The following is a 14,858-nucleotide window of genomic DNA, read 5'->3' as shown; positions in this document are numbered from 1 at the left end:
AGAGCTAAGTAGGTTGCACCAAAAGTAATGCCTCCTATTTATTTCCATGTAAATTACAAGCAAATACAAAGAGTACACAATGTCTTTGATAGAGCAAATTCTCAGCTACAAAACACTCTTCTTCAACATAGTCACCACCACTAGCTGTGCTTCTTTGCCAGTGATGAACAAGCTGTGCTCATAAAAATCTGCACCAGTGCAGGTGACCCACTGTTTCGCAGCTGCTATGATGGTGTTATTGCTAGGAAGATGTTGCCCATGCAGTCCACCTTTCATTGTCCCAAACATTCGAGTCAGAAGATACCAGATCCACACTGTGCTGTGGGTGTGGCAGGATAATTGAGCCAACGTTGGCAGTTTGCTTCATGGTCTTCAAACTGGTGTGGGGCCTGATGTTACCACCTTACTGGAGAAAGGTTGTCATCTTCTCTGGCCTGACTCTGGAAGTTCAAGCCTTCAGCTTAGCATGATGTAGCAGCCACAGCTGATGGTTTGTCCAGGTTCCAGGAAATCCAGAAGGCTCACTCTTATCTCAAGAGGCAACATGCATCACTTTACATGCATCACTTTACCCACTGAGGGTTGTATCTTGAACTTTTCTTCAGTGAGGCATTCACGTCACCATTCCATGAACTGCTTTTTTGACTCCAGTTCATAGTGGTGACACCACATCTATCACCAGTGTAAAAACAAAGAATCGTAGAATGGCCTGGGTTGAAAAGGACCACAGTGATCACCTAGTTTCAACCCCCTGCTGTGTGCAGGGTCAGTTTAAGGCACAGTAGAGAGAAATAATTAGCAAATCAAGCCAGTGGACTGATTTAATATTGTAATTGTTATCCAAATGCTCATATTTCCAGTAAGATAAGAAAAAGTAAGTTTACAATATGTAAAAAGGCTGTAATGAAATATGCCATATCCTGCAATAATTTTGAATTTTTTTCTTATGCATTATATTTACATATTTTTTAGTGGGAACTAAAAAGAAGGTGGATCTTCAGTTTTGATAAATCATTTCCTCGTGAATGTTAACAGTGTAGGCTAAATCATATATGTTATATGATCATGTATCATATATGATCAGGATTATATATTCCACAGCCAGCCTACAACATCACTGCTAAGGAAAAATGTTGCCAATGGACTCAACAGTATTAAATAGAGATGAGTAAGAAAGTTGCAAGTGAATGTGAGAACACATTGTATTTCACCTTGCACAGATAGTTTCTTATTCAAGACTTCTGGCTTGTATTAGGACCAGCTTGGATTTGGAGTGCAATACATGTGAAAGTTGAATGTAAAGCGTTTCTTCCAAAAAAAATTTCTTGTAAAATTTTTGACCCACCTTGCTGTCTTCTTGTGCAGCTTTTTTTGTTAGAAGAGATGAGGGAGAGAAAGTATGATGGATATGCCAGGGCCATCCAGAAGGCATGGAGGAAATATGCAGCCAGGAAAAAATACGTACAAATGAGAGAAGAAGGTAAGTCCTAAGTTTTGATCATAGAATCATAGAATTGCTCAGGTTGGAAAAGACGTTCAAGATCATCAAGTCCGACCACAGCCTAACCGTACTACCCCAACTCTCTGCTAAATGGTGTCCCTGAGCACCACATCCAAATGGTTTTAAACACACTCAGGGATGGTGACTCAACTACCTCCCTGGGGAGCCTGTATCGATGACTTATTTCCCATGACTCCAGAAGTAGAAAGTATGCTGCTATAGATGAAGCAAATATATTCCTTTGTGTAGAGAAAACCACTGCTTTGCAGACTGGGAGTGACTGGAAGCTGTTGGAAACCTAAGGTACCATTGATGAGGTTGGCTGTTCAGCATGCACAACTTTCTTGGACTATCTGGTGCTTTGATCTCAAAGCCAGACTGAGCAGGATAGATTTTCCATAGTTTCAGAAGAACTCTTGATTCATCAAAACTGCCAAGCTTGCCATCAGTATATTTTAGTAAGAATAAATTCAGTAATCATGTGGATCCTTAACGCAGGGTTTGATAGCAGCATCTCAGTTCTTTCCATTGTATAAACCGTTTGGTTATCACTTGTTCCCCAAGTTCTGTTTGAAACCGCTCGCTATTTCAAATGATGAATTTTCTGATTTCAGCAAGTACTACTAATCAGTGTTTATTTTTTGTATTTAAGCATCAGATCTGCTGCTGAACAAGAAAGAGAGAAGGCGGAACAGCATTAACAGGAATTTTGTGGGAGATTACATAGGCATGGAGGACCACCCAGAGCTACGCCAGTTTGTGGGCAAACGGGAGAAGATTGATTTTGCAGACACTGTGACTAAATATGATAGGCGGTTTAAGGTAGGTCGTAGAACAATATCCACTATTGATGAGATCTGCTGGGGTGCTGTACTGATGCCTTTACCACCATTTAACTGAAACTCTGCATGTGCCAAAGACTTCTTGGATACCAGTTTGAAAAACAAGTCTGTGACCTAAGAAGACACTGGGAAGCAGTCTGTGCTCTTGATCTGAGCACACTGCTGTTTTCTCCTAGGACAAGAGCTTTGAGGGCCTTGCTGGGCAGACAGCTGTTAGGAAATGTTAGGAATTTCTCTATAAGGCAATAGAGGAAAAAAACTGTTTTTTTGTTTTGTTTTGTTTTTTGTTTTTTAAATACAATGCAGTCTGACTCCAGAGTTATGCGAGTCAGTAAATCAAGTGTTTCCTTTTCACCCCACAACTCAAACCAGAGACTTGGCCCAAATCACACTATTTATATCTTTGGAACAGCATCATGACATTAAAGCATCAATCTCTGCATAGCTGTGAGTTTTCAAATAATTTTGTGTTTCAGAGTGTGAAGCGAGATCTTGTCCTCACTCCAAAATGTATATACCTTATTGGGCGTGAAAAAGTAAAGCAGGGCCCAGAGAAAGGCCAAGTGAAGGAAGTCTTAAAGAGAAGGATGGAGGTGGAGAGAATTCTTTCTGTTTCTCTAAGGTCAGTACCTTGAACATGTCTTTCTTCTGACAGAGAAATCTATGTAAAGTAGCATGAAATATATTGATTGATGAAGAGTAAGCTGTACTTATTGACTCTTGTAAACAGAAAGCTGGACTTATTTTCACTCCCAGCCTTAATGCTGCAGTAATAGATGTTAATGTTAAACTTCTGACTACTTATTAAAGTAGTCCACTTAGTTTAAGTGTAATCCAAAATGTATTATGTGAAGCATGTGTTCACCATAATATGTTCAAGGAAGTTCTAGTGAGTTTTGGCTTAATTTTGTGTCCCCTACGCAAGTACACCTTGTGCATGTCCCCTGCTTTCTGAACAGTGGTTCTCCGGGCTTATTACAATCCTTTAATCCTAAAACCTTATTCCTAGTTGGATTTCACATCACTTCTTAAGACAGTGTCAAACCAGTCCCAGCTTGCAGGAAATAGCTGTGTTGTACACAGAGAACTAAGAAGCCTGGTTAGTTGAGTGAGTAAAACCAAGGAGAAACAGCCCACAAGACTAAAGTTCATGCCTGTGTCACTTCATCCCTTTGAAGGCTGATAAACAAAGTCTCTGGATACTTCAGCAGTTGTTATTGTAGTTTATCAGAGCTGGTACCTAACTAACTTAATACAAAAGAATACAGATCCAGCCTAATATGGCAACAAGCATTCTTCAAATACTAAAATTTCATGTTTTAATAGAATTCAAGTCTACCCTTGACTGCTGTATATTGCCTGTTACTGCAAAGTTTTTATTTATATGCTTATAGAACATTGTTTCTCTTAGCATAGCCAGAACTCTTCTCACAGACATACTTCAGTACTTAGAACAAAGAAAAAGCAGATGGCACAATTCTGCAGAGTTCTAAACAGCTCTTCCAAGATTAGGGTAAGGTCTGCAAAACAATCCTGCGTACAATACCATTTTCAAAACTTGTGGTTTATTTTACCATATATTTTTCAATTTAGAACAACTTTGGTAGATCGAGGTTAGAGTAGAATCTGCCTGCTTAGTGCTCCAGGTTTGGACTGTGTTCCATGCAACTGCTAACCAGATTGTAGCCAGACACCCAAGCTGGGTTTTCAGCATTCCAAAGGCAGAGCTGCATTGAGTCAGCTGAAAAGCACAGCTTGCCAGCCAAGTTAGTGAAGACTGTTGCACTTTTCTCACATGTAAGTAAATTCTACAGAACATTTTGAAGCAAAACCAAATTTGCATACTTTGGAGGAAACGTGCATATTACATTATGTCTAATCATGTTTTAACCTTACTTCTTGTATTTCATTTTGTTGCATAAGCCTTCTTTATACATGCTAAAAGTAGAAGCAGAATTACAGACTGTCAAGCTGCTCACGTATTTGCTCACTCCCCTCTCCCACAAAAAAAAAAACAACGATGGGAACAAGGGGCAGTCTTCATATGAGGATGGGCTGACTTCAAAATGGATCTCCCTGGAGGAATATTTTAATACAGCTGAGCAGTTACTCAGTGCTCTGGCTACAGAGGCTACAGAAGTCGCTGCTCCACTAGAATCTGAGGCATCTTGTGTCAGTGACAAAAGTTACAGCTCACAGTGTTTAAAAGATTTCAGTGGATAAAACCAGAACAAAACTTTTAAGTAGTACAAGTGTGACCAAATCTGTATTTTTGAAAAAAATATTTTTTGAGAGGCCAGGTTCAAAACAAGTTGCATTATTTCATTCTCAAAACTTCAGATCTTTGTACAATTTTTTCCAGCAACACTATGTTTTAATTGAAGTAATACATGGAATATATTTTAAACAGAAGGGGGCAGGGGATAACTGGATTCTTGCATTGTTATCTAAATTTATTTCAAGAAACTCATGCACAGTACACTGAGGTAAGCTTGGGTAGATACACCTCTACGCAAGAAAGGCAGAATATTTAGCAGTATTGATGGGTGTTTAAAGCAAGTAACACCACATCACAGTTTAAATTACTGAAGGAATTGCACTTTAATTTGCAGTTACCAAATTTAGAATTTGTTCAGCATATTGAGTATTCATGGAAATTTGCTGATGTTTTTAGTAACAGTGCATTACTGAGCTTTACAGTTATCTGATAAGCAGTGGCACAGGATATCCCAACAGCATTGTAAAGTCAGGCTGATTGCCAAGTGAGCAGAAATAGGACAATTGGCTGGGTGGTACTATAGGGCTTGGGTTTTTCTTACACATCTCCTTCAGAACATTTTGAAGCTCTAGATTTGCTTGGTGGTAGGGAAGGTCACGATTTTACTTTATTTTCTTATGTTTCTCATTGCTATTTTGAATAGTAAATAGGTACCTGCCTTAAAGTAATTCATTTGTAGTTTCATACACTTTTTCCTGTGCAATTGTAAAGATTTCAGAGTATAAAGTTGGGTGAACTTCAAGTTGGTGCAATAAAAATGGGAAGTGGTATAACACAGCATTCATCTCAGAACTGTATTTTCATACCTAGCAGTCTGGAGCATTTGTAGCAGTAATACGAAATTGCTTTTCAATTCTGAATAAAGGAAATAGGTACTCAAAATATCTAGAGGGATTTGTAGGCTTCACAGTAGCTACACAAAAAATGATGGTCAGAAAAAAAACTGTCTTATTTCACCACCTTCATATTTAAAGAGTCAGCAGTGAAGCAAACCAGCTGTGAGTGGAAAGGAAGAGAGCATGCTCAAAGTGTTAATTGCTAGGTAATTAGGATTGGAAATCAGTGACAAGGGCAGATAGACTGTGTAGGAAAACTGAAGCTTCTTTTCTGAGCTTAAATGTCCTTTAATTCCTTATGTGTGAGGTTTAATTTACTTTCTGGCAAGTTTGTAGTGTACTGCTTTAAGGGGGAGAAAAAAAGTGAAAACTGTGAAGGAATGTCAAGTCTGGATCTAACTAAACCTTTCAGATCTCTGGAAAGAAATGCACACAGGTGGTTCTTTTTTCCACTTAGTAGGTGACACCTAATGTATTGAAATAAATCACTGTGATAAAACCGTATTTTCCAATATTACCAACTGCAGGTGAAGATGAGATGGAAGCAAATATGTAGCACAAAATAACACAGTAAAGTTAAAATTCACATGAGATGACCTTTGGAGTGTGCTGTGATAGGGAGGTTGGCTGCTTGCAGTAAATATCTGCAGTAATAGCATCCTTGCTGTAAATAGCTTTTCAGTGTAACAATTGTAGGTTTGGGGTTTTTTTTTGAATCAGCAGCTGTGAATAATGCTGCTAGAAGTTGTATTGGCAACTTCTTCCTCAGCTGTGGCTCTTACAGCTTGCTGGCCATATTTGTAACTTGCTTTCTTTTTCCTGTTTTCAGCTTTTTTCTCTTAAAAAAAAAAATAATCCTGTAATCATCTCAGAAATGATTTTATGTCCGCAGGAGTGGACAATAAATAAATAGATTTAGTCCAGTCTTAGAACAAGAGTTGACTAACCCTGATGAAGCAGCAGAGAAGCTTTGACTTCAGACACTGTGTAGTGGTCTAATAAACCGTGAAAAGGAGCTGTAAATTTTCTATCCCAAATAATTTTTTTTTTTTAATTAGATATTGTTAAATGTTTGTACTACTTTTGGTGAAAGTATTACGTCTGTGACAACTGTTTTGTGACAAGGTTAAGCAGTTCTCAGCTCTGTACAGCTGTGAAAAAAGCTCTGTGCCATCTCCTGCCTGGTGCATGTGTTTCTGGCACCAGTGCTTGGGTGGCTGCATGGGGATTGGAGCTCAGATCTTGAAAAGCAAGGAAGCCAGCAATGAATCTGCCAGAAAGGGGTGGGAGGAAGGGAAGGGCAGTCATGAAGCTGCCCCCATTGTCTTGTCACCCATGCAGTGACCTGATTCCATGGGTGCCTCCTATGGGACACTAGCCAGCTTCAGAGTACAGGTAGTTTACTGAGGAGTCAGCAAACAGAACCACAGTATCTTATGGTTCCTGATGTGCTGTTCAAGTCATGGGGTAAGGAGGTAAGGGAGAGGTGGGCATGGTCACACAAATGAAACTTTGTTTTGATGAGACATGTAGGTTAAAAACCGCACCAAACCTCAGAACTATTTAAAAAACAAAAACAAACCAACCCTCCATTCCCAAGTTTTGGTTTTATTTGGAAGGCTTTGTTTATACCTCTTTTAGGGAGGGTGCAGAAATGGACAGGCATCTATGTAGTTACAGCTAGGAACTGTGGAAAATTGATACACGTACAGACAAATTACAAGCATGCCAGAATAACAATGATCTTGGCTAAAACACAAAGGAACTGTGAGGACGGGGAGGACAGAAATGTTTTGCAACTTTTTCTGTATGAGTTGATCCAGTGATGGCAATGGATGCCAACATGTATGATTTTTATGCTGTTTAACTGCTTCAAGCAAAAGACAATGGAGACTTCAGAGCATTCATTCAGAAGTTGCTTGCTTTGGATTTCAGTCTTACGTTATGGTTAGTGACTTTCCAGTTCATCTCTAATCCCAAGTTTTGCCATTATTGAAGAGATGGACTTTAACTGTGACTTTAATGTGACATGTTCTTAGGATACAGCAATTACTGTAAAGTAACCAAGTAGCTTTCCCGTGTCACAGAAGGGATTGCTTTAGATACTCAATTACCAGCTGATCAAAAAAAGGTGTTCTCAGAAAGCAAGACTCTACAGTTAATGCTGTTTGGACTTTCTTATGTTGTTAAAAGTTAACCATCTGTACTTTGCAGATTTCATTATAATACTGGCTGTAATTGCTGTTAAAGTTTTATTCTGAATGGTAAATGTTCCAATTTCTTTTCAGCACGATGCAGGATGACATTTTCATTCTACATGAACAGGAATATGATAGCTTGCTTGAATCAGTCTTCAAAACTGAGTTTTTAAGCCTCTTATCAAAACGATACGAAGAGAAAACACAAGGAAAACTACCTCTGAAATTCAGCAATACGTGAGTTTAGTTTTTTCAATAATCTTTGCTCTTTCTAACAAGATGAATGAATGCTGCAGAGCTCCTGACACTATGCTTTGATTTAGAAGAGGCAGCAGGCTGTAAAAATGCAAGTGAGCTGGACTTTGTTTTAGCACATCATAGTGTAATAGGTTAGGATCGCACCTGGGCCCTCTGCCATTTTCCACAGTCTGTGTGCATACATAAGTTGCTTTCATTCTATTGAACACACATCAGGCTCACGGGTCTGCAACTTCAGCCTGCCAAAGAGCACCTCTGTGCTGTCAGAGCTGTTAATGCTCCTGCCCATGAAGCAAATCAGCAGCAGAAGGATTTGGATTTGTAAGCAAGAATTATAAAATCTGGGAGGATTATCATAGTTTGAAAGGGCAGAGGAGGACAGATGAAGTTTGGAACATTCCTGTAGCATACAGTTCTATGCTGTGGGAGTCCTAAGCCAGTACCTGACATTTTTTTGTTCATGTAAAATATAATTTATTTCTGGGGTCTTGCCCAAAACTAAACCAAGATTTTCCTAGCTTGTTGTAGAATCACAGGATGGCTTGGGTTGGAAGGGATGATAAAGCCCACCAAGTTCCATGTCCCTGCTGTGGGCAAGGCTGGACCTGCTGGTTTGGGTTGCCTGGGGTCAGCCTGGCCTTGAACACCTCTAGGGATCTGGCATCCCCAGCTTCTCTGGGCAACCTGCAAATTTTATCATTATAGTTATAATTATGTATTTTATCTGATTACATTACAGAGCACAGTGTGGAAGTATTGGGAAATAAATGCGTGTGCATACATACAGACGTGTGACTGCAAAACAGGTCACTCCCCAAATACGTACACAAAGCATGTATTAATCACCTGATTGCATATACAGAAGAACAGAGGCAGTGCCTGCATCTGTTCTGTGGTAGACGTGTCTGTTGCTCAGTGCCTTGCACCTTAGTGCTCATATTCTCTGTCTTCTCCTGAATATCTTCCTTCCTTTACCAGGAAAGCTAAAACACTATTTAAGTCAAACACGAGGGGAGAAGGAAAAAAAGGAAAAAAAGAAGCTCAATTAGGTATTTTATGTCAGGTTATTCATTCATTGAATATAGTTCTTAGTCTGAACTTCTTATTTTTATATCTCTTAAGTTATTTACTGCCAAGCATCATTGTCCTGCTTAGACGCACAGATGCTTTGTGTTATTTTGTTGTTTAGTTTATTCCCTTCTCTTGTTTTCATGTGCTTATTCTAGGCTAGAAGTGAAGCTGAAAAAGGAGAGCTGGGGGCCATGGAGCAGTGGTGGTTCTCGACAAGTGCAGTTTATTCAAGGCCAAGGTGATATAGCCATTCTCAAACCAAGCAATAAAGTGCTGCAGATCAGCATTGGACCAGGGCTACCAAAGAATTCCCGTATGTATGATTTTCTGTTGGAAATTAGTGATGATTTAGAAATTTAGAGAATGGTTGAGTCTAGCTTTCTCTCCTTGCTTGCCTCTTGACTCAGCATTTACTTTATTGGTTCTCTTTAACATTGGAAATAAGATCCAAGTTACAGATCATAATGATACAACAAATTTCCCTACTGCTCTACAGTTTTTTTGGAACTTATTACTTTCCATATATAACAACTGCTTCTGAAATGCCTAAAACTTTTCCCTGTGTCAAAATAAATCTGGGTTTTTACTCATGACACTGTACAGAGAGCACACTAGCCAAGCACTTTGCAGATGAGTCTTTCTCACTGCTCTGGGCTCCTGCCATTCCTCCAGTGGTGCTGATGCAGAAAGGCAGTAACTTCTGTGCATCACCAAAGGCTGAACTGCACATACACTGGTGTCTGTTTTGTGTTTTACCTTTTTCTCATACTGATTGTGCACCATTAGCTCCCAGCACTTAGAGGATTCTGTAAGGAGAATGAGGAAGGCTTTTGTTGTACAGTATTCTTGGGGAATTAAAAAAGCAAAAAAAAAGTCTCCTTTCAATATAAAGCACCAAACTTTTAACCAGACCTGGGAGCATTTTGCTATTTTCCCATCAAACTAGGGAGTGCAATTAGACAAGTTAAGATTGATTTATTTTTTTGTCCCAGGGAAATTTCTTGGTGTCGTAGAACTGGGAAAAGTGTACTTCTGTGTGCAGAGAAATTGCTGATCAGAAGTGTTATAGATTGCTGTGCCAGCTATCAGTAGTTCCTAAAATAAGTCCTAAACCTAATGGTTTTTGGAGTCCCATTTTCAGTAGTCTCAAGACACCTTTACTATATATCCTATGGCTGAACTGGATCACAAAAGGGAGAGTATGCCTAAAAGCCATCCTTGTTGCACCTAAAGCTTTAGCACATTGTGGATGACACTGTAGATATTGGATTCATTATTCCTGAAGATCAGCCTCTCTGACCATAGAGGAGGAGCCTTGCAGCCAGAAGACCTTACCTAATTACGTAAACGTGAATCAGTACCAAACTGTTGCTGTCTCTTTCAGGTCCTACTAGACGTAACCTTTCCCAAAGCAGAGGGTATTCTAGCAGGTCTCAAGCTCAGTCTTACCCTATGAGAGCTGCACCTCCTCCTCCTGGTAAGTTTGTTTAGCCTCATGTCTAAAGCAAAGTTCAAAATTCAGACTTATGCTTTTATTCTTGCCATCTAGTAAATTGGTTCTCCACTAAAAATGCATAGTAAAGTTTTTACTATTAACTGAAACATACACTGCAGGCCTTTTACAATGACTGTTGGGAGTCTGGTGCCAATTGAACTGGTATTTCACCAGAAGTAAATACATGGTGGATAGCAGCTGGCTAGGGATGCTGCTACGTTCAGCCACTGAGCGTTATGACCTCATAGCCTTTCCCCTTTCCATTTTAGGGCAAAGTGTATACATTCATAAAGACACAACACATGAAAATGCTTTCAGGGCCATGAACAGCAGAATGCAGTTTATAGCTCATTGTTCTACTCTGTTACACAATAACTTTCATGTAACCCAAGTGCTGAGCCCTATCAGTTGTGTCAGTAAGTCAGGGCGCGTGGCTTTTCTGCATGGGATTGATGTAATGAGGGTGTTTCACTTCTGCCCTTGAGTGATATGATTATGAGCCTGTGAACTCAGAGGAAAGAACAATGTCCCATTGACCCACCATTTCCCAAGCGGTTTTTTTTTCTATTTACATTTCTAGTGTGTGTTGGGTCAGAGTTGGGTTTTTTTTTTCCGAAACAAAAGATTGTCTTTAAGTCACCTGGTCTTTATGGAGAAGCACAGTGGTAAGAAAGAGAGTTGAAGTTCAGTACTCAACCCATCCTGGTCACCAAGTGAACTAGCCAGCTCCTGATGCTCATAAAAACCTCAGCCATGAGTCAAACAATGACAAATAAGTGCATGATTTGCAGTAAGTAGAAAATCACTGTGGTTAAAGAAGTTAAAAAGCCTGCAAACATGGGCAGTAAATACTCATCAAGGATGAATCAAATAAAGCAAGAGAAGACTTTTTTTCATTTGCATTTTCAAAAACTCATCAATTTTAGAGTTACAAGAAAAACAGACAAAAAGAAACACTGGTTGAAGATGTAACTTTAGACCAAGCTCAGATTTGCATTTTCTTAAGGTAGTTTGGTTGCAGATTTGTATTCAACTCCAGTACAGTTGAAGTATGCTTGCAGCTTAGTCTTTTGTCAGCATATATCCTCAGTCCTTGTGACAGCTGCTGGGCAGGTGTGTCAGTCCCATTTAAAAGAACCTACTTCTGTGTCCAGCAAGACAGAGGCCTAACTTTCCAGTGGAGCTGAACTAGGTGATCATGGCACAGTTAAAAATCATGGTGTGGTATGCAGGAGGGATAATTTGATGACAGAACTTAAATGCTGTATTGACCACTGTTCATGTGTTATGTTTAAAAGGTAAGTACAGTTCTCGTGAACACCTCAAATCAATCGTACTGTATTATCATATTGTCTTGGAAATAGAAAACTCAAAACCATTTTGTAAAATAGCCAATAATAGATTAAAAACAACTGTTACAAAGGAGCTGTATGTAGGGTGTTGGGACTTTGCAGGAGTCTGAAGCAATTGTATGATTTGGTCACATTCCTCATTGAAAGCTACAAACAATTCTATGCATCCTGTTCTCACAGTGTGAGAAATTAATGCCAGGGCCTCATCCTTGCTCCTTTCAGAATGTATTCTGCCATAGTCACGGCTGGTTTGAAATTAATGGTCCAGTTTGTATATACATATGTGTCTGTACATGTGTCCATTTACATGCATGCACATGTATTTGTTTGTCTCAGTGTGCTTGTCTGTATGTCAGTGCATGGGTCTGTATGTTTGTATCTGCATGTGTATTGTGTACATGTGCCCATGATGCACATGAATACACACACACGTATACACAAATACATACACACACACACGTACTGTGTATACATGTGCACATGCACTTATGCTTGGTATGCATGTGAAGATGCAGATGTGTCAGCATGTACCTGTATGTGCCTGCATATTGTGTTCCACATGTCTATATTTGTGTCTGTTAGTTTGCACCTTTGTGTCTATGTGGTTACACACATTTGTGCACATATAAAGGCACAAGTCCAGACAGTACACAGACTTATATACAGACATGTGCATACACTCCAGCTTCTCATAGATAGATGTATGCAGGTCTGCACACATACACACACACACGTACTTACCTGAGCAGAACAGGTGGTGAGGATAACCTTCCTCAACATGCTGGCCACACTCTTTAGTGCACCCAGCATACCATTGGCCTTCTTATCCACAAGGGCACACTGCTGGCTCACAACCTCTTAATATCAGTGTACTTTCGTGTCCCTGACTTAAGGAGATTCTTCTGTCTTGAACTCTTCCTCTCCCAGCTATTAATGTGTATACTTTTGCACGTGTGCTTTGGTATGCAGTGCTCATAGGTACGTGTATATGTACACACACACATATAAATTTAATGTGCAAACATGTGAGCATACAGGTGCAAATAGGAGTATATACATGTGTAACCATGTGTACAAATGTACACGTGTATGTATTTATGTCTGTACTTGCTCACACACACATGCACACATTCAGATAATTCAAGGTATTCTGATATGTCCAGGTCTACATGTGCCTACAGAGGTAAGTACAGATGTATACATTTGTATTTATGTACATAGTGTTAAACACGCATAAGCAGAGGAAAAGAGAAAACTAACCCACATCATTTTAACCAACTCAATTTTTGAGCTCCCACTTCCCTCAGTAGGGTTTTAGGAATGTAAAGGATCGAGATCCTTATACTGAGAACCTGCAAGTAGCTCAAACGTAGGTGGAACTGTTTTCAAACTCAAGATATTTACCCATGTCATCAACTAGAAACCAAGAAAAGGGCTACTAGTGTAGAGCCATTACTTGGACTGGATGTGTTCATGCTTTATTTACTTCCAGATCATCAGCAAAATGGAGTAACAAATGTTCCACTACGTCCTCAAATCCCCGGAAATCAGCAGGCCAGTCAAAGGACCCTGTATACCAGCATGACACGACCAACTTTACCACGGCAGCTATCAGGAGGATCAGGCAAGATCTCACAGCAACCGGAAAGCCTGGATTTTCTTAAAGTACCTGACCAAGGAGCAGCTGGGTAAGATTTACCTTACATCTAAGACAGAAAAGTAGATTTCTGTAAATAGCTCTATGTGCTCAAGCTTCACTGCTGATAACATCCCTGTAGATGCCCAGATTAAGCTACTGAGCTGCACTGAAAGGACTCCTCTTCCATCAGAACTAAAAAACACATCCATCACAACTTTAGGACGTAAAGTTTTAGTAAAACTTTAGGAATGAAGGTGCACCAGTTGCAGTTTAATTTCTTAAACTTGCACAGTCCTTTCTACTCAACACCATTAAAACACTTGTAGAATTTTAATAGGCCTTCTTTATTATCTGTAATCCAGAAGGGAAAGATCAGACGTGGTATTTCACGGCAACTCTCAACCGCCTGCTAGCCATAAAAGCTTGCAAGCACATTTACAGCATTTGACTGATCTTAATTTTTTCTCATTTAAAGACCAAAATAGCAACTATTAATTTTATCAATTTCAAAACTCTCAGCAGATGCTAGCACTTTCAAATGTTTCCATCTTGTAAACTAATAACCTCCTGGCATTGAAGTTCTCACTGCACGTCAACTCACTGTAAAGCTGTTTTGATAACATTTGATTTTTACTTTGTCTTGAGAATATGGTTCCTGCACTAGCACCAAAATCTATAAGCTACAGCTAGGGTAAAGCTATGTGATTTTTACCAGACAATTGTGAATAGATATTAATCAGGTATGTAATGAAGGTTATTCACTCTTAACAGGATTAAAAACATGTTATACCAGGTAGTTCCCAATGCTTTGGTAAACACCAACAACTCTATTTCAGTCATTTGTTTTTTAAGTTTATAAGGATGATAAAAACACATTAAAGCTCCCAGTTCATGTAATTGCCATTTAAAATAGTTGTCAAACTAGAGGAGATAGTGAAGATATAACACAGTGTTTCTCCCTTCCCCCCCAAGGTAGCTGTATGCTCAAAGCTGGTGGGAGGAAAAAAGTAAAATACAAAAAAAAAGTAATAAAATCCATAAAAGCTACAGCAGTAACTACTTACAGAACCTGTTGGGATCAGCTGTCTGCTTATCCCCTTCAAATGGCTTTTGTAGAGGTCAGTTTCTCTAAGAAGCTGTTTTTGTTCCAAAGCAACCTGGCACAGTCATTTCTGTGACTTTAACATCCCAACACATGGGGTACTGGGTATTAAGCAATCTCTACAGCTTTACCAAATCGTTTCAGTTTTTATAGTGTAAAATACAACTTGGAAGGAATTATTTTGGTCAGAAACAGTGGGCCATGCCCACCCTGAGGAGCACACAACTCAGTAAGGAAAACTTGAGGTAGGCATTAGAAAAAAATAGTGGTTTTTTTTTTTTAATCT

The 14,858-nt window shown here is 39.3% G+C and overlaps 1 protein-coding gene across 2 annotated transcripts in view; it reads left to right on the top strand.

Moving 5' to 3' along the window:
* The window catches only part of MYO1E (myosin IE), a 145,383-nt gene that overhangs the window by 127,173 nt on the left and 3,352 nt on the right, over positions 1–14,858 (top strand). For both annotated transcript variants that reach the window (XM_048955683.1, XM_048955682.1), the window contains 7 exons: positions 1,366–1,480; positions 2,154–2,323; positions 2,820–2,965; positions 7,746–7,892; positions 9,140–9,297; positions 10,369–10,461; positions 13,324–13,519. In XM_048955683.1, the coding sequence (XP_048811640.1) occupies positions 1,366–1,480; positions 2,154–2,323; positions 2,820–2,965; positions 7,746–7,892; positions 9,140–9,297; positions 10,369–10,461; positions 13,324–13,519 (1,025 nt within the window). The remainder of the gene's footprint in view (positions 1–1,365; positions 1,481–2,153; positions 2,324–2,819; positions 2,966–7,745; positions 7,893–9,139; positions 9,298–10,368; positions 10,462–13,323; positions 13,520–14,858) is intronic.

Source organism: Lagopus muta, chromosome 10 (genome assembly GCF_023343835.1).
Source record: "Lagopus muta isolate bLagMut1 chromosome 10, bLagMut1 primary, whole genome shotgun sequence".
Lineage (NCBI taxonomy): Eukaryota > Metazoa > Chordata > Aves > Galliformes > Phasianidae > Lagopus > Lagopus muta.
This window is presented reverse-complemented; position numbering and strand designations above follow the sequence as displayed.